General features: G+C 38.1%; 1 protein-coding gene and 1 long non-coding RNA gene across 4 annotated transcripts; both read left to right on the plus strand.

Annotated features, from left to right (window-relative positions):
- Positions 1-725: 725 nt before the first annotated feature.
- LOC136528860 (metallothionein-like protein 1A) lies at positions 726-1,271 on the plus strand. The gene is made up of 2 exons (XM_066521865.1): positions 726-847; positions 1,036-1,271. The coding sequence occupies exons 1-2, from the start codon at positions 795-797 to the stop codon at positions 1,211-1,213; spliced, it is 231 nt and encodes a 76-aa protein (XP_066377962.1). The 5' UTR covers positions 726-794; the 3' UTR covers positions 1,214-1,271.
- A 4,978-nt stretch (positions 1,272-6,249) lies between these two features.
- On the plus strand, positions 6,250-11,306 carry LOC136528865 (uncharacterized). Of its 3 annotated transcripts, none has more exons than XR_010777157.1 (5): positions 6,250-6,539; positions 8,327-8,765; positions 9,832-10,699; positions 10,793-10,952; positions 11,063-11,306. It is a non-coding gene; the product is annotated as an uncharacterized lncRNA (long non-coding RNA). The 3 variants fall into 3 exon arrangements; XR_010777151.1 differs by having other exon boundaries at positions 8,327-8,760; XR_010777156.1 differs by having other exon boundaries at positions 8,583-8,760.
- Positions 11,307-21,161: the final 9,855 nt, after the last annotated feature.

Consider the following 21,161-nt stretch of genomic DNA (forward strand, 5'->3'; position numbering starts at 1 on the left):
ATCAAAGAAGGCACGTTCCTTGCCGGCTAGAAGTCGGTGCAGAATAGTGGCCTCTTATAGCATCTCCAGCAATAGGAGAAAACTTTAACCCAAAAACTAGTTATTGGGGGAGATACAAAACATGTTTTAGAATTTTGAAGGTCTTATCCTCAGCAGAACGAGAAAATCCAATCCCGAATGAGAAAATAGTGTATTAGTGGAGAAGAGGTCTCCCCTCTATTTGAGGGGTGGGAGCTATGATTTGAAGGCCTGAGAATTTTTTTCTCATTGCGGTTGGGTTTGAGGAATTACGGGAGCTATAAGATCTTCGAAATAACAGTTTTTTTTTCTTATTGGGGGTTAGGAAAGAGGACCGCTGGAGATGCTCTTAATTATTAGGTCTTGCATCGATCCTAAAACTAAAATAAAATTATGGTGTGTCAAATGTCCGTCAGATAAGAGCCAAAAGGTAAGACAACGCCTTAGTTTGCTTATTGTTGTGATTTATTACTGGCATTATTAGTTTGCACTATATCCGTTTGTTTTAAAAATGGAATTTTTGGGACGGAAGTTGTAATAGTACTAGACAACCGCTGCGCGAATCTTTTGCAATAGATTATTACGGTAACTTCAATGCGTGCCTGTTTGGCTGCATGCCTGCATCCACGTATACGTGTATCGATGGAGTGCTATAAAAACCAGTGTTGGGGTCCAGTGTGCTCATCAACCAATTCAAAGCTCTTCTTCTGCTTCCTGCTTTGAGATTCTTGAGCTAGCTAGCTGTCTGTCTGTTCCAAACAAGAACTCGATCGAGGATGTCTTGCAGCTGCGGATCAAGCTGCAACTGCGGCTCGAGCTGCAAGTGCAGGTACGGCTGTTTTTTTTTCATAATTTCTCTCTTGCAAATTACTCCTAACTAGTAGCTAGTACAACTTCGATCCTGTCGCGGCTCGTGCGTCCTCTCTGTGGATTAATTGTACGTACGTGATGATTAATAACAAGAGAAGAGACTATTAATTAGTTAATTAATTATATACATGGCGTTGGCTTTTGCAGCAAGATGTACCCTGACCTGGAGGAGAAGAGCGGCGGCGGCGCTCAGGCCAGCGTCGTCGTCCTCGGCGTTGCCCCTGAGAAGAAGGCGGCGCAGTTTGAGGCGGCGGCCGAGTCCGGCGAGGCCGCCCACGGCTGCAGCTGTGGCAACAGCTGCAAGTGCAACCCCTGCAACTGCTGAGGACCACCTTGTTTCCAGAGGGCTGGGGGTGCGCGGCATGCATGCCTATATATCACTGTTACTATCTGCTCGTGCTGCTTGTGTCATGTCAACAATAAAGGATGAGCCATCGTCTGGTCTGGTCTGGCTCTCCACCATGCATGCGCCTGCCCCTCTGCTGTGTGTCCCGTCTCGCCTGCTCTTGTGCTTGTGTTGGTGTATGTGATCGTATAGCATCGTTACAAACCATGCATGCATATATACATCTCTGATCTCTGTCTGTCAGTGTGTACGTGTGCCTGTGTCTGTGTAACGATCGGTTCACAGTGATGAATATATAAATATATACTGGTTTGCTAAGCCTTATTGTTATAAAAAAACATATACACGTGGACCTTTTATTCATAGGCGACACGGACATCGCACCTAGGTGCCGCCAAGGCTGTTAGGCAATTACATCGTGGCCATCACATGAGAACCACGTAACAATGAGTAGGCGATTAAAAAGGTTAGTTCGATGCCAGAGCCAGTTGTCAATTTATTAGGCCGAGCTCAAGACACTCTAGATGGCAGATCACAAGAAGAAGTACAACAAGGAAAGAAAAAGTGAAAAACAAAAAACAAAAAATATGAAAATAAACGTGAGTAATATTAATATTTTTTACGTTGTTGCGCGAACCCACTAACCTACCATTGTATAGATTGATTAAGAATTTTAACTTTTTGGTTCACATGCATACGAGTCAAATTTACAACACATTGTCATGTAATATTGTTTTCTATGCTAAAAACCTGAGTGCAAACGTTTTTTTGGTTTCGAGTCTAGCAAAAAGGCTATGCAAAAATAGTCATATATGACAGCCACAAAATGTTAAATCAAATAAGTAATCATCCAAAAAATTATCTCAATGTTATAAAATGCATAGAACAACCATGAAAGAAGGCATTTCAGTCTGGCCTTTAAATGATATTTGAGGCAATACGAAACAAGTGTCATCACAAATAAAATAGGAAATTCGAAAATAGCCTCCAACATGTTTTGTGGTAATATTCCGAATATCATGAACCATCATCTAGGGCATTTACATATAGAATGTGAATTCTTAAAGGGTTTGACAATAAAAGAAAAATGCATGCTCTCCAACTTCACGGCCATGCATCCATCATACTTTAGGCTTGAACAAGGTGACTAGGAATGCCACATGACATTAGTAACCTGCAAATTCCAGAAAAAGGAAATAGTCTAAGAATATATGACTCAGAGTTGCAGGAAGCATCATTATATGCATTCAACTATGATTTTTTTGAAACAATTCAGCTATGTTTTCCATGATACTATAATGAACAACGCAAATATTAGATATTCCAATGATTATATTTTTCTAGCTCTGTTCGAATCGGAGCTCATCAAATTCGCCTTAATAATTCACAAGAGAATAACAAAGAACGATGAACAGCACATCCTCATCCCGACTATGGTCATAGTTACAATAGCTAAGGGTCGTCCAACTCTAGTAATTCTATTTAATTTGTTTGTACACGTGCATCCAAATATCAAATGAAGTCTATTAATTCATTAAAAAGCAAGAAATATTATCACTGCATCAGTTATGTGGTACTTCACTATCTGAGACGGAATGTTGAAAATACATAAAAATCTATGAATTACATAATAGTTGAGAATGTTTTATAAATATCAAATGAAGTCCGTAAAGATAGTCCAAATAATACTATTGCCAAGAGAGACTATCACTTCTTGTAGTATAGATAGTATATTGATATGTACTCATAGTTATAAAGCAAAATGAAATAAGTAGTCCTATAGTACAACTATACTATGTAACATTTCCTACATTAACAAATTCATTCGATTTTCTAAGAGCATTAATTTCTGGTCGCACTATAGATAATGGACACGCCTTTCATAATTCATGACAAATATTACTATGAGACCTGATTCCCTAGGTCTAAGATAGATGGTCATCAATTAAAGGTTAAGAAGTGTAAAAATAAATTAGTTCATATAAAGAAAAGTGCATCCCAAAGACGTGGTATTGCTTGCTAAAAATCTATCACGCTAATTGACTAGTGGGTCATGAAAATGGGAACTTCATAAAATGGTATTTGACTGACACCTTTGCATCAACTTCAACTGATAAAGTCAGCAGCAGGTTAGATTAGATCAAACTGAACCTCTGCGGTTTAACATTGGTTCCCAACTCATAGTTCAGAGTAAGTTTTGTTCATGTATTACATACAAAATCATCATGTACGCATTCACAAGTTCATGTGTATGTTTGTTAGGCTCTTAGAATTACAGAAACAGAGCACCGCAAATTCAGCAGGTCCATGACATCACGGAACAAATTCAGAAGAAAATGTCAAATATACAGTACATCAAGGCTGACAAATCCACAACCACAACACATCAAGACTGTGATGACCAAATCAGATCAAGGCATCAAGGCGAGGTTGTTCTCGTACCTGCAAGTTGGCCTCAAGGTTGGCGATGGTGGCGGCCGGGACGAAGCCGCCGAGATGCAGCCGCCGTCGATCCTCAACACCGTGATGAGCTAGCCTCTGCTCCGATGGCGAAGCGCCAAGACCGACAGAAAACGCGGGGCTGGAGACGATGTGGTCTAGGCACGCCGTCGATCCTCAGCACCGTGATGAGCTAGCCTCTGCTCCGATGGTGAAACGCCAAGACCGACAGAAAACGCGGGGCTGGAGACGATGTGGACTAGGCAAGCGAGCCACCAGCGGCGGCCTGGGAGCATCAGGTCAATTTGGGGGAAAACTGAATCAGTTAGAGCCTTGGAGGGAATTACGGAAGCGGGATTTTTTTTTCACTAGACGATTGATTGTGATACGTAACTGCAAGCGTTTCTGCGTGGTAGATGGATTTTTAGGAGGGAAAATTTGGTGGGAAATACTTTGTTTATGGAGGGAAGCAAAAATTCTTGTTTTACTAGCTCGTGACACAACTTCTATTAACCCATTTGCGTTGACCAGATTTTGCTTATCCACCTCTTTTCCTATGTCGCTCCTTTTTTTTTCAATCATGCACATATATAATTAATATATGATTATTGATTTGCTATTATACTATATAATCTATACGACTAAAAATATAGTTTTTATTGTTTATATGTTTACAGAGTCTATAAATTTTGATATCTCATTATACGACTTGTTATTTTAATCATTAAATGGATACTTATAAACAACAAATTTAAATTGATATTTGAAAGCAAATCTAAATTTGACCTTATTTGTATCAATATTGGGGGTATTCGGATCCATAGCATATCTAATTAAAAGTGTAATTGCAATATAGCATTTCTAAATCTTTTCCATAATGTGTGCACAATCGCGCATTATGCTCATAGAGTAAGAACTAGGTAAAATTCGAACTAAGAGAGACGCAGGAGCACTTTGGGAATTAAAAAGGCTGAATGGAATAATCCCTTCGTTCTTTATAATATTATTATAAATTAGCAAACGTGTCCATGCATTTCACCTTGCTACACGTGCACTACAACTTATACGTCCAATTGGAATTTATATATTATAAACTAGCAAATGTGTCCCCGCATTTTTTAACGTTCTTGGGAATTGATAGATTTTTACTATAAATACTTTTATATCCATTTAAAAAAAATGAATTAGTTATGATTTTTAGATATCCCATCATATTTTTAGTATTTCTTAAAACATAAATAGGGAACCACATTTACAATCAAGCTTATCGTCAAATTCATACTTTGACCATCAAACTCTAAAACTAGACATTTTAGCCCTGGAACTATCAAAACCAAACAATTTTGACTATCTAGGCAACTTTGTCCGCGAGTAGTTTTAAATTTAAAGGTAGTTTTGCATATATATGTATATTTCCAAAAAACAAAAATATGGTTTAATCTCTAAAAGTTAACAACTAATTATTATATAAAAATATAAAATCAGTACACAATTATTTTCTATCTCTTTGGTTATCTTTGTTTGAAAAAATAGATCGCACTTTTCTATTGCATTGTTGTATTGCTCCATAACAAGATTATATTTTATTATTCCTTAAAAAATCCAAAATCACTTTTACAACCAATGTTTTGGCCAAAGTTGTCTGATTTTAATAATTCGATGTCAAAGACTATTTTGAGCGAGAGGATTATGTGATTTTAGTAGTTCATCGTTACAAACAAGAAGTGAGAGTGTCTCATGTCTAACCATACCGAGAGTGAACCCATCTCTTTTATCTCCAACAGCTCCCAAAAGCTCCCTGGTCTTCCAATTTGAATTTTTCAAATAATTTCGGATGGAGAAATGATAAAAACAAAAGTTGTAGATCTCAAAAAGTTATGCAACTTTATAGTTGACTAATTTTTCATTTGAAATCATCTATCCAAGAAAAAAATCACGTGAATTGGATTAAAAAATGGTTGGAAGTTATCAATTATTTTAATTATTTTTCAAAACCATGCCGAAAATCACTTAAAATCTTAGAAAATAACAAATCACTTAAACAAAAATCCTATACAATGCTTTAGTAGTCCAGAATTATACTATAGAATTATAACTTATAGTTAATGCGGACGACATAAGAAATCATCTATAACTATAGTGGAAAGCATTGTAGCTCATGAACTGTCACCGTAAATCAATACATGGAAATAAGATTTTTTTAAATTTTTACAGAGAGATCGTAACGTGAGATTGAAAAGAAATGGTACACGAGATTGAAGAGATATCATGGTGTTGGCGTGCTGATATGCAGTGACACATTAATAAAAAAAAAAAGGTGATGATATAGTACATCTTCTTTCTCCATGGTCATTATAGGCGCATAATATTCTCGTGCGTAATTTTATAGAACAAAATTTTATTTATATAGAGCATAACATATTTAAGGATGCAGATTCGTATAATAAAACATCTCTTATCTTACAATCAAGTTATAATATGGGGTACAGCAAATTTCGTCGAAAAATTTGGCGGTCAAAATACCGCCCATAAAATCCAAACTTAACCTATGAAAAAAGTTAACCCAAAAAGAAAAGGAAAAGAAACCTCACGCACGGGAAACCCCCGAACCCCCTCGGTACTCATCTCCTCCGCCGATCGGCTGCGACGTCCTGACCGGGCGAGCCGCCGTGACACCCCTGGCTGGTCGGGCCTTGGCAACTGCTGCCGCCGCCGCGTGTCCCTGGCCAGTGGTAGCCGCGCTATGCCCTGGCCGTTGGCCGCGCCGGGCAGCCGCACCCTCGCCGTGGGCCAGATTCAACGCTGCCCCTGTCGTTGTCATGCTCCTCCGCCTGCTGCACTTCCAGATCGAGCATACACTACTTTGGTGAGTCATGCGCTACTTTGTCATGCTCCTACTTCTGCCTGCTAGATGTATGCATGAATGGTTTAGGGATATCTTGATTGGGGATCTAGGGTTAGGGTGGCCTCTGGGACCTTTACTCCTGTAATTATTGTGGTAATAACATTGTCGTGCCGGCCTCCCAAACCCCAAATTCATGAGCACCCACTGTCTTATAGAGATTCCACCCTGCAGTAATTGAATATGCTTAGTGCCATATGGAGACCTTATATGTGGCTGTGATATTGGAAATTTTTTGTGTATGTTCAGTGCTCTGTTCAGTACCTACTTGAAAGTGGAAACTATGATTGCAGCTCCTACCTAAACGTCATGGTTCATGGTTGTCTAAAATAACTGCATGCTGTTATTTTTTGAGACCAAAACTGTTCTATTTTTTTTTCTTCACATAATGACTGGACTTTATTGTGAGGACCATGCTGCCCGAAATATTCGGACTTGAGAAATATTTAGAAAAATAATCAGACTTGTCATGGGCTGTAATATTCATATATACTTAGACTATTTAGATTGAGGAACAAATCATGTTCAGAATTGATTCAGGCTTGATGTATACTGAAACATTCTGACTTTAGATACTGGGAAAAAACACAAACTTTATTTTTAACCATTGATGGTCTATTTTTGCTTGATATAGCATGAAATGTCATTCCTGCATTTTTTTAGAGAGTCATACCTGTAATTAACTTAGTGCAAAAGAACATGCCTACCACCTTTTACAGCAATAACGCTTAAAGATGGCAACGGGTACGTCCCGACGGGTATTGGCAGAACGTTCTCATCCCCGTAGACTAAAATCTATCCCGTCCCCGTCCCTGTCCCCGTCCCCGTCCCCGTCCCCACTCGCGGGGACAGATTTTCCCCGTCCCCATCCCCGACCGGGGATTTCATACCCGCCGGGTACCCGTACCTGAGTACACACCCGTGTATAATCTCAAAGTATATTTACTTACTCTTAGACGCAACTTTTTATTTTGAGAACAGCTATTTACTTACTCTTAGACGCAACTTTTAAAAGTTGAGTGCAAGTGTTTAAGAAAAACTATATTATACATTACTAGTCATATGAATTGAAATTAATATATAAAAATTAATTAAAATTTCTTTATATGTTATCATGAATATTAAAATCAATACTATTAGTCATTACTTTAAAATAGTTTGAATTGGTACTTTAATCGAGTACTATATTCTTCATAGATACGGATGATATTGGATATGCATCCATTTTCTGTAGCACTGATCTGGAACCAGATAATAAACACATAATGGAAATCGATTCGGACTTTCCTTAAAATTATTCTAGAATACGTAGACACTCTTGGATTTATTTTGCATTTTTTTGCTACACCAGGCTAATTTGATACGTATGCTATTATAAAAAAATGATATGTACATGTCACAAGCTACTAATCTTGATACGTATATTCTTGGATTTATCTTATAATTTGCCAATCTAGAGCGTGACATCGATTGAAAAAAAAGAGCTGCAAAGGAAAAAAGAGGGATTGCAGAATTTGGCCGATCGTGTCACAAGCTACTAAACACAGGAACCATATTAGCTTCCCACCTAAAACTATGACTGAAAATATTTCCCACCAAATTTTCCCTACTAAAAATCCATCTGCCACAGAAAGTCAAAATTCAGAAACGCTAGGTCGCTGGCAGTTGCCTATCACGTATTTGACGTCCATATCCAATCATCGAGTAGGAAAAAAAAACTGAATTCCCTCCTCCATTATTTCCTCCAACAGATCCATTTTCTCCACACGCAAATCGACCGGAGGCTCCTAGGCCGCTGCCGGCTTGCTTGCCCTGTCCGCCTCATCTTGGCTGCAGTGTTTTTTGCCGAGCTTGGCCCTTCGCCATCGGAGGGAAGGCTCATCATGGTGCCGAGCATCGATGGCAGTGGCATCCGCAGCCTCGTCTCCTCCAACATCATTGCTAAAGCATGATGGATTTGTCACCCGCCATTTGAAGTTTGATACTCCTGTTCTCTGTGGAATGCAGGAGCTGGACAGGCCGTACGCGTGCATCGCGGACTACTTCAATGTGATTGCGACGGGACGAGCACCTACGCGTTGGTCACAGCGATTTGCGGCTCGGTTGAGAACAAGCAACCACTCAACGCCAAGGACATCAACAAGTTTTAACTAGACAACGGCTCCAAAATCTTCCAACATAGAAAGTATGGTGCGCGTCTAACATCTCACTTTCTCCCTCTGTCGTGATCACCACCTCTCTGATTAAAATTTGTGGAAACCTAGGTTCAGTTTTTAACATGGAATAGAATTCCTCTTGATGCCTTGATATGATATGGTCATCTCAGCCTTGATGTGTTGTGGATTTGTCAGCCTTGATTTATTTTGGATTTGTCATTTCCTTTTGAATCTCTTCCTATGATGCTCTACTACGGACATACTGAATTTGCAGTGCCCTGATTGTGCAATTCTTAGAACCTGACAAATGTACATATGAACCTGTGAATGCGTTCATGTTCACGATGATTGTGTATCTTACAGAAAAAACTTACATGGTCTACCATTCGCCAACTGTTGTCTCAGATTTGCTCCCATGCATTTGCATATGTTGCCTAGAGATAAAGTTCGACTGCGTGCGTGTGCTCATCTGTGAAACTACTGTATAACTGCAACCACCACTTTTTTAACCCGATTAGACCAATGAAATTATGATGCTTCTTATTCGTAGCAATGCCATTGCTCTCATATTTTTCCTTGTAATCAGTCAACTAACATCTTACTTCATTCAGAAATCAGAATCAGTAGGGCAATGTGATTCATGACTAAAACAATCCCACTAGATGACCAAACAAAACAACAGTAGTTTGCTCTATGTATATTGGGCATATATGTTCAATTTCTATTCATATGTTCATTTATTCAAAGTTATGTGAATATGTTTTTCTGTCACTCAAGTGCCATTTTATGAAGTTTCCATTCTCATGACCAACTTGTCAATTAGTGAAATAGATATTTAGCAAGCAACACCATGGAAGTAGTGTCAGTACTTTAGGTGCCATGTGCTTTATATGAATTAATTTAGTTTTACACTTCTTAACATTTAATTGACGACCATCTATCCCAGAACTAGGGAATCACGAAAAAATATATAAATATTAGAATCCTAATAATAGTCATCTGGTAGAGATCTAGGAACTATTAAGTATCAGTTTGATGTAGTAGTATTTCTCTTTTGTGTTGTAACTCTATATTGAAATGTTACTCTATATCTTTTCTAGGAGAATGGTGTAGCGGAAGTGGTCATGGTAATTCAAAGAAGCAAGCAATGCTTTATTTAGCATATTCTCACATAATTTAGTCCCTATTGGCTTTAATATTGTTTAGATTTTTTAGAGAGTTCAATGTGTTGCACCAAATCAGAAAGATGGATTCCTTAAACAGAATGATCAATTGGTAAAATCTCTTGTTCATGAAATACTTCTTTATCTACAAAGGCTTTTTTTTTATAATAATTCATGCTATTTTCATTTCTCCTCTTTACTAGAACAAAGAACCATGTGAGTCTACATATAGTGACGATGATGATCTATTTTTCTAATAAAAAGGTTATCAACTGGTTTGTTGTATTCAAGAATAATATACTCTTAGTTTCTTTATATGCCAATATTTTTGCCTAGTGATTATGATTTACAAGAATTTGTATTGGAACTAATGCTAAGGTGACACTAATGACAAGGAATTACTAATTCTAGAAGTAGAAACAATGTCCCCATAATGCTCTACTAATGATTCTAAACAAATAGCGGTACATCTTTTCATTGAACCATTGAATATGATATATTAGACTTATAATGTCAATTTATTAAAGATAAATAACATTATAACACTGTATAATTGCAATTACCATTCTCTTCCTTTCAGTTTAATTCTTGCCCAAGGAATTCTATAGAGGTAGAATAATAAAGGTACAAAATGTAAGAACCATATTTTCATATTTATTATAGTAAAATATTTGTTTTATATTGTTTCATATGTAAGGATCATCATGGAGTGCTTGGAGAGACTACCATTGCACAATAAGAGGTAGCTCATGACAAGGCTACATGCCACAAGAGTCCAAATCATGAGCAACCTCCTCCAATGAAGGTAGGTGAACAAAATATCACTTATCTTAACTACATTATCTTGATAAACAAATGATGTTTGTTGGTCGCTAAGTGATATGTCAAATTAATATAGGTTCGGTCCACAGTGGTACTCATGACTACAAAATATCCAAATAAGGTCTTTTGAGTACTAATCCAAAAACATATTTTGGTGGAATTGAGACAAAATCAATTCTACAAAGTGGATATCAATCATCTTGGGTACAATAACATTGGTGATGCCCTTGCCAAAGGTGGTAACAATTGTTCTGACTTTGACATTTGTATGTTCGTACTAGCTTTTAAGTTTACATCAACTAACATAGATAGAATAATATTTAATGTTATAACTTTCTCTTTGCAGGTTGAAATGATTAATGGCTGAATTCTTATATTGATGTGTGCAAAAATGGATGAAGAAGCAATGGAATTTAAGAACACTAGATATCACACTTTCATTTCTAGTAGTATGGGCTTGTACTCTTCAATACTATATGTAGTTGCTCTCAAGCTAGAGCCACATCGTTATGTACCTATACTGTCACTTGATTTGAACAAGTATTACGTTGAAATCTTTAAATAATTTGTGGATCTTGCTATGGTTATTGAAATTTGCGGCTCATGAGATTCTATAATGTGTCATATTTGTGTGATTCTACAATGTGTAGCTCACATGTAAGGGTAATATAAATATTTTATTTAAAAAGTTGAATGTGTTATAATAGGTAAAACATGTGTTGTAAACCATGTGTTACTCCATTTCACACTATATACTCTACTACAATGTGGAAGTGTTACTAGAACACTAAAAAATTGTTACAAAAGAAAATCACTGTAACAGTAGACAATGTTACATTAGATATGTGTTACAAACTATGTACTCCATCACATTATGGAAGTGTTACTATAGCTAAAAAAGTGTTACAACAAAGAATCACTGTAACACGAGACAAATGTTCTAATAGATATATAAATGTGTTACAACGTGGTAACACTTTTCTATATATAAAAGAAACACTTTTCTATATATAAAAGAACACATATTCCATGTTACAATAGATCAGTCTATAGTAACATGGCCAATTGGAACACATAAAAAAATGTGTTACTAAAAAAGAGCTAGTAACACTTTTTTCAGCTTATAGTAACATAAGTTGGTGTTACTATATCCCCGTGTTGTAGTAGACATAGGCTCCATACCCCGAACTAGTATAATTCTCTTTTGTCTCGTATGCTAGCCCATTGAGATCCCGTATGTGACACAAAATTTCACTTGCCGGTGGTCGAAACACCAACAATGACAGACTACGATTTGTTGAAAGGGGAGGAGTTAGAACGAGAAAATGGAAACAAGAGAAACAAGTGGAGATTTCCAAAGGCTTTAGGGGCCTATTTGAAAAATAGTCGAGCTTTTTCATTTTCTCTTTTATGAAAATAATGTAAATTGGCTGCTAATTATTCAATATATATAGAATGAAAATAAAGCCCAAAAGCACTAAAGTAAACTTTTTAGACTTGTGTTTCTGTTGTTTTATTTATATATATAGGCAGTATAACTCATCCAAAACTCATGAAATTTGGACAGAATGTGAGAAGCTTTGGATACTGTGTTGTAGTAAAAAATTCCAACAAAGTATAAATTTATAATAGTTTTATTACCATTCTTGCTCGTTTAATACTTTAAAAATGGTTACTTTATTCTAAAAGTGTAAAATGCACTCTTCTCAAAATAATTGATTAACATGATGTTTGGCAAAAATAATACCTTGTTGTTTTTTTAAAGAAAAAGTCAGTTTGAAGTAAACTAGCTGCATTAGTTTTTGCCTCACAATAATTTTATGTTTAGTTAGTAAGATAATTACATAATAATTAGTTGCTGTTCAGACAGTGTTTTAAGGTCTCTAAAATAGTAGGGTGTCATACTTAATCACTTAATCATAACTCAACTTATTTTATGTAGTTTATGTTAGTTCTAGGTAAAATCCTTGGTTAATTAATTAATCTACTTTTTTTTTTGCAAATAATTAATCTAATGAACCTCACACTTCACCAAGTATGTTTTGGGGTATTCAAAGTGAACTTAACTCACGTTGTCAACTTGGTTTCTTGTATTCCTCATCATGCATTGCATTGCACATACATGTGGCATGCTGCATATTTTGCATTGTGCGCACTCAGTGATGACATCCTACGGCAGTAGGTTTATACTCCATTTTCTCTTCTCATTTGTTTGGCTTGCTAGAATTGGAAGTTAGTCCCATCGATACAAAACTTATGTTGCTTCAAAATATCTCTAGTTCGTTCTACAACAATTTCTAGGGAGCTTTAAACTATCATTTCCAATATTACTATTCAATCTTATCATTAATACACATGCACACTTTAGAAAATATTAATTGAGAGCAGGTGGGTTGTTTATTTGCCTCCATAATTGTTATTCCCGCTCTAGAAATGAGTAATGTTGATCGGACATATGTAGTTCCTAAAAATAGCTACCATACTTGAATAAAATTGAGGGTCTTCGGAGAGTTAGATTATGCTTATGCGTTCCCTATAAAATTGAGGCTACGCAGGATACTTCTTATATTCTTTCTTCTTCATCACCTCTGGATACGAGTTCTTCTTTCTTCTTCATCACCCCTAGATACGAGTTCTTCTTTCTTCTTCATCACCCCTGGATACGAGTTCATCTGAGGTACAAGAGCCTTTTTCCTCAATCTTATCTACATACTCGAAATATTTAGATTCTATGTGCATCCCCCATGCATCTCTCTCTCTCTCCTCTCTCTCTCTCTCTCTCTCTCTCTCTCTCTCTCTCTCTCTCTGTGTGTGTGTGTGTCCCATGGACATGGGATAATCGATGTCCAACCCATGTCATCTGTGTTATTGTTCATCTTTTTGTGTATTTTGGAACCAAAACAAATGATTGAAAATCCCCTTCTATGTTAGAACATTTTTGTTTATGAACCCAACAAGTTTAAACATGCTCCCTATACTATCCCCCACTAATTGTTACTACACTCATAAGTGAACTTCGGCATTTCTTCCTTTGAATTGTCATAAAATATTTTGAGCTGCAACATAGATGTGGGAGTTCATCCTATGATGTAATGACCTTTTATATGTTATTGGCGTGAGGCACAGGCACCTTTCCCTTTGTTATATATTATTTATAAATATTCAAGTATTGGTTACAATCCATATTGATCTCCTCTCTAGTGTACAGTTCAGCCAATTCAGGAGAGAGAGAGAATCAATATGAGGAGGAGCGATGCACTACGCTAGATTTGCACATCACTACCGGCATCATCACTGCTGGATTTATGAGAACCGGCAGTGATGTACCTTCACTGCCGGTTATGAGCTTGAAAATAAAAAAATGATTGGGGCTGTGCTAAAACCGGCAGTGAAGGACCACATCACTGCCGGTTTGTGGCTTAAACCGGCAGTATTTTGGCGGCCACTCATCACTGCCGGTTTAAGCCAAGAGCCGACAGTGATTGTGCTCTATCACTATCGGTTCTAGCTAAGAACCGACGGTGATAAGCCTACAACATAAAAAGGCTGTAGCCGTCCTCTCCTTCCTTCTCTCTTCCATCCCGAGAACAGAGGCACACGTTTGAACCCTTCCCTCCATTGCCGCGGCTGCTCTTCACCATAAAGCTAGTGCTTGGATTTTGAAGAATGGCTTGATCTTTTTGCTTTAAGGTTAGTAACAAACATCCACTCCTTAGATTTTGTTGCTTAATTAGCTTCGTTTTGAAGGCTACATTGCTTGATTCTCATCCTAGCTCTTTCTCCATTCTAGAGAACACTTTTTCAATTGGACATTTGTGCAAGGCTCAAATTATGGTGAATCCATCATCCAAAAGGTTGGTGTCTATGAACACATTTAAATTCCTAGCTAATTATTCCATGGTGGTCAAGATCATCATTGTTAGTATGTGATGCTATAATTAGTTCTTAGAAGTAGAGTATAATAGTTGTTCTTCAATATTGTGCAATAATTGTTTTTTACTATGATTTTCAATTTATAGGACCGGGGCTACCAATTTTAATTTTTCAATAATTAGTGTACAATAATGTTTTCCAAAAATGGTACTTTCGAGCTACAATTGTTGTTCATGAAGCTCGATTTCTTATTAATTCTTTGTAATTACTGTCTCAGTATTTTTTTGTGCAGAGATGGATCGAGAGTGGATGCATCTGTCCTGAACGGACAAGCGGTATATGCATGGCGTTAGCCAGTTTATCACCGATGCCAAAGCCCATGCTGGGAATGGGAACCCTGTCTTCTGCTCATGCAAAGATTGCAAGAATCATAGGAACTTTCATCAAATTGAGCCTATACGATCGCACTTGATTACCAGGGGGTTCATGCCAAACTATACGATATGGACTATGCATGGCGAGGTTGGTGTGAATGTTCTATAGGAAAACGATGATGATGTGGACATGCCTGACGTAGCCATCCACGATGCTGATGAGGAACCCGGTGTCAACACGGAACCTATGGCCATAGTTAATAATGTGTTTAGGAACATGCTAGCTGACGACACCGAGGATAATGATGGCATTTCTCAGCTGCTATGTAATGTAGAGACCGGATGTCTTAGTGAAAGACAACTGAGAAAGCTAGAGAAAATGAGACAAGATGACAAAACACCATTGTATAGGAATTGTCTAATGAGCAAACTGCAAGCCAACATCATGCTGTTAGAGTTCAAATTGACAAACGGATTGAGCGATAAATGCTTCGATCAATTGTTAGGTATAATAAGGAAAATGCTCCTAGAAAAAAACGAGTTGCCAGAAAAGACATACTTGGCCAAACAAATGATCTGCCCCATCGGCCTCGAGGTTGAAAAAATCCACACGTGTTCCAATGATTGCATATTGTACCATGGAGAAAAATACAAAGACTTGGACAAGTGCCCTAAGTATAAAGCTCCATGGTACAAGGAAGGGCCGTCAGGTGAGGGTACCAAGACCAGAGGAGGTCCCATAAAGGTTGTTTGGTATTTCCATATAGCTCCCCGGGTGCATAGGCTATTTGTATGTGCAAAGTCAGCCAAGTTGTTGCGCTAGCATGGCGAAGAGCGTAAGAAAGATACAATGATGAGGCACCTCGCCGATGGGCATGACTGAAGGACTGTCAATACTATGTTCTATAAGGACATCGGTGGAGAGGTAAGACACCTTTGGTTTGCTTTGAGTACAGATGGGATGAATCCTTTCGACCAGGTTAGAAGCAATCATAGCACCTGGCCAGTGACGCTCTGTATATACAACCTTCCACCTTGGGTCTGTATGAAGCGGTCGTACATCCAGATGCCACTATTGATCCAAGGGCCAAGATAGCCTGGGAATGACATCGATGTGTTTTTGAAACCAGTGATCGATGAACTAGTGGAGATGCTTGAAAAGGGTGTGCCGGATGTTTGGGACGAGTACAAAAAGGAACATGTCACGATCAAGGGAGTACTTATCGCTACAATCATCGACCTACCAGGTCGAGGTTCATTGTCCAGAGAGAAGACAAAAGGCTATACTAGATGTGTCGAGTGCTTGGACGACACCGATACGGTAAATCTGCCAAATAACTCAAAGATAGTTTATATGGGACACCGTAGGTTTCTACCTAAGGATCACCCTTACCGCAGAAACAGAAAAGATTTCAACGATGCTATTGAGAAATGCTTAGCTCCAAAATATCGAGACGGGCCTGCGATACTTCAAGAACTCAACAAACTGGAGGTTGTCCTTGGGAAGGGGGACAATGCAGTAGCAGCGCCTGATGGGAGCGTTTGGAAGAAAAAATCGATTTTCTAGAAACTACCTTACTGGCCATTTCTGAGTGTATGCCACTGTCTTGATCCCATGCACATCACTAAAAACGTGTGTGCTAACACTCTTAACACCTTGATGGACACTGGGGGGATATCGAAGGATTCACTAGCCACACGCCTAGACATGCCACACTTGGGAATCAGGAAGGAGCTGCATCCCGTAGAGCTAGAGAATGGCCAGTTCAAACTTCTAGTTGTGTCATGGACATTGAAGAAGAAAGAAAAGCGTGCACTTATTTCTTTCTTCAATGAACTCAAAGTCCCGATGGGCTACTGTGCGAACTCGAAGAGGCTAGTGAACATGAGAGAACTCAAGTTCAACTATGGCCCTATGAAGGCCCATGACTGTCATGTCATTATGACTCAACTGCTCCCTATTGCCCTACATGGTATCCTCCCCCCAAAGGTCCACGCCCCAATCATAAAGCTTTGCTCGTTCTTCAACGCGATCTTAAAAAAGGTCATTGATGTGTCCACGCTAGAGCAGTTACAGCGGGACATAGCCAAAACTCTCGTTAGGCTTGAGATGCATTTCCCACCGACTTACTTTGATATCTCATTACATCTGCTCATTCATCTTGTTGACCAAATTAGAGCCCTTGGCCCAATGTACCTGCATCAGATGTTTCCTTTTGAAAGATTGATGAAAGTTTTCATAAGGTATGTTAGAAACAGATTTAGGCCAGAAGGGGCATGGTTGAAGGATGGTCAATGGAGGAGGCCATTGAGTTCTACACATATTATCTGGACATCAAAAGGGTTGGAGTTCTAGAATCTCGTCATGAGGGAAGACTACGTGGCAAAGGATTGACCGGGGAGAAATCTATTACAGTAGACGACCCTATTTCTTTCAGACAGGCATAGTTCACTGTTCTCCAGCAAGCCGAGGGTATGATGCCATACATTGATGAGCACAGGCAATCGTTGTAAACTCTGTATTCGAGCAGGTCACAGGCTTGGCTAGATAAAAAAACATAAGGAGGAATTTGTCAGCTGGTTGCGACGTTGCTTGCTTGGAATAAAGTTGGGTAATCAACTGGATGCCTTAGCCAAGGGGCCTTCGAGTACATATCTTAAGTACCAAGGGTATGAGATCAATGGATTCACATTTTATACAAAAAAGCAAGATGGAAAGAGCACATACCAAAATTGTGGTGTTCGTTTTGATGCTCACGATAAGAACGGCAATGTGCAGGCGACATACTATGGTTTTATAGAGGAGATATGAGAGCTAGCCTATGGTCCATTGAAAGTAGCTCTTTTTCGCTGCTAGTGAGTTCGGCTTGAGGAAATCAACACTGATAGCGAAGGGTTCACTATCGTTGATCTCACTAAGACCACATACAGAGACGACCCCTTCATCCTTGCAAGAGATGTTATGCAAGTCTTCTATGCAAGGGACAACAAGACAAACGGAAGGCTAAAAGTAGTCCTAGAAGGGAAAAGGAAGATTGACGGTGTCGATGGAGTGACAGACGAAGAAGACTACATGGGCTATCAGGAAATGCATCCATTCGGGGCGAATGTACCCCTACCTATCCTTTAGGATGGTGACGAACCTGCTTACGTACGAATTGATCACAATGAGGCCATCATTGTTGATGCACCAAAAGATAGTTGGATTATTGTTAACTATGTAATCATTATGCAGATATTGTATCAGTAATTCACACTGAATATTTAATTTATATTTTGTGCACATCTCTACAATTTAATTATTAACTATGTAATCAAATATTAAGATGATGTTCACAAACACTATTATTTGATAATTATAGACCATTAATTAATTATCATAGAATTAAATAATCAAGACACAAATTTTTGTGTTATTTTAGAATATAAACTAACTGTATTATTTCTATTAATAAATAAATAAAGAAAAACAAACTAACCGAACTCCCTATCCTAGCTCAGCGGTTAAGGCTACGCACTCTGTACTCTATGACCCTCGCTCGAATCCCAGACGGGCCAAACTTTTTTGATTTTACATTTATTATTTAGTAGTGCATTACGATGGGATACAAGAAAAAAATAAAACTATTCTAAGTGAACTCCCTATCCTAACTCAGCGGTTAAGGCCGCGCACTCTCGACCTCGCGACCCGCGCTCGAATCTCAGGCGGGCCAAGCTTTTTATATTTTTTACAAAAAGGCTATGATGGCAGGCTCCGATAGTGTTTTTTTATATTTTTTACTAAAAGATGGCGGCAGGGCCCTTCACTGCCGATTTTGGTTTTAAAACCGGTAGTGATAGCTTCTATCACTGTCGGTTTCAAAACCAGTAGTGATAGCTTCTATCACTCTCGGTTTTTAAACTAAAACCGATAGTGATGTGTAGATGCTCCTCATATGCCAACAGTGCTCCCATGACCACAACAATTGGAAAACTGCTCCCACCTACCCTGACAGTTTTAGTTCAGAAATAAAAATGTACCACGACTGCTAGCCCCTATAAAATGGCCCTCGGCCAGGAGCTAGCCTCTCCATACATGTTGGTTTGAGCCAGGCCTTATTAGCCATGATACAATGTTTTTTTCTCACAACAAACCACAGATATCGTTATGTATCGTAGTCCACAAAAATGGTGCACACATGTAAGGTCTTTGTTATCGTATATGTAACTTATTTCTAATTTTTTGTAATTTTTTGATGTATTTTATTACTATCTAAATAAATATATCATTCTTGTTAAAACTTTCCCATTGTAGTATCTAAATAAATATATCATTTACATATATGCACCTTCACTGTCAGTTCTATTTAGAAATCGGCAGTGATAGCCACCTTCACTGTCGGTTCTATTTAAAAACTAGCAGTGATGTCCATGCCCCCTATATAAAACAAACTACCGGCCACATATATTGATCCCACCCACCCACGAACTCTCTCAGTATCATTTCTCATATTTCACTCTCACTTCTCAAGACATCCACTCTCTCTCTACGTGATTTGGTCATGGCTTCAGCATTTTTCAATGGTATTGATATGTTGTCTTCTCCAATATTCTATCTATATTCATTTGATCTATATTTATATTCATGTTTCTTTGCATTCTACATTTATATATATTCTTATTCCTTACATTCAATCTATATTTAATTATGTTGCCACATTTTACTTGGAAGATTTTTTTGTGCATATATTTTATGTTCATATTTTTTTTGCATTTTATCGATCAGGTATGAACAACGGACCTCCCCCACCACAAGAATCAGGTTTCCACCCTGGCGATGAGCCATTTGCTCCTAATGTGGCCATTCCACGGTTCCCTGTTCCAGCTATTGTATGAAATATTTTTCAACATATTTTGTTTTTTGATGCTAACAAATAAGTGTAATTAGTTTAATATCATTGTTGCATGCATATATGTCGCTGACTATATCCCCAATAGATTGGCTGTGAACAACACTTAGCTGGTTCTTTATCTCGGACATCATCGAGAACACGACATCTAATGCAAGTGGTCGGCTATGGACATGTGAACTCAATTTTTTCATCCCTGTGAGGGGTTCAAATCATCGAAACTATATCCACGGGATGGAAATATAGAGCCCAAACGAGATAAGCGCCCAATTAAGTGCCGTGAGCATCTGTTTAGAGGCACTTTGACGTATTTGCTATGATGTGCCTGATTTCTCACACTTCAAGGCACTTGCTTTGAATACTGGTGATATCCCTGTCCCTCAAGCAAGCGAATGGTTTACAAGCTATAACCATGTGGATGTGGTAAAATGATCACTTATACCTAAGTCGTGATTATTTATTGTTTATTATTGTAATAATATTCTCTAATTTTTTTTCTTCGCATGCAGATTGCGCTATAGGACCTTACCTATGCTGCATGTGGCTTGTGGGCTGTTCTAGACCAAGCTACGGAGCAACTCGGGTATGATTGGGACTTCTGTAATGGAAACCTCGGCCAGCTCACTATAGAAGGACGCTAGTACTGCATAAGGATTACTAATAGGGGCAGTGGTCGTTCAGTAGGTTACATCTATGACCAATTATTCTTTTGGTATTGTGAGGCACGAGAGAGTGCACTCATACGGGCATTGGACTTCATCGATACAAGTAGATACATAATCCGTGACATCAATTACCATATATGGCTATAGAGGCATGTTAGTGTGCATGGCCTGATCGATCCCGACAGTGATTCTGATAGTAATTAATGTTTATTTAGCTAGGTTTTCAAGGTCGTAGTTTAATTGAGTTCTAATTTTAATATGTACGGCTTTGTGTGTTTAATTATTATCATGCATGTAATTCGTGTAATATTTGTTGGGCAATTAGAAATATACATTCCGGTGTCGTATTGGTCTTAAAATTATTCTCAGGCTTGCACGTGCCACGTGTAAAGGAAACACCAAGTTTGGGATTTTCCGGAGATGGTTTGCTACTTTCTAAGCTTTAATTGAATTTCCGCGTGATGAGACCGTCTAATTATAGGTTGAACTGAGTCTACCCACGAAAAGATCCAGAATGATGCCAAACTTTTATACAGGCTCTAATGTGCCCTAAGGATAAGAATTTTGTGGAGGTGGATAAAAAAATCTATTGGGTCCAAGATGAAATTCACCCTCTTTTGTCTCATTCGGCACAGAGAAAAATA

Source organism: Miscanthus floridulus, chromosome 2 (assembly GCF_019320115.1).
Source record: "Miscanthus floridulus cultivar M001 chromosome 2, ASM1932011v1, whole genome shotgun sequence".
NCBI classification, from domain to species: Eukaryota; Viridiplantae; Streptophyta; class Magnoliopsida; order Poales; family Poaceae; genus Miscanthus; species Miscanthus floridulus.

Coding starts and splice junctions, on each gene's coding strand:
- LOC136528860 (XM_066521865.1), top strand. CDS start 795: ATGTCTTGCAGCTGCGGATCAAGCTGCAACTGCGGCTCGAGCTGCAAG. Junction 848..1,035: donor GGCTCGAGCTGCAAGTGCAG/GTACGGCTGTTT, acceptor TGGCTTTTGCAG/CAAGATGTACCCTGACCTGG.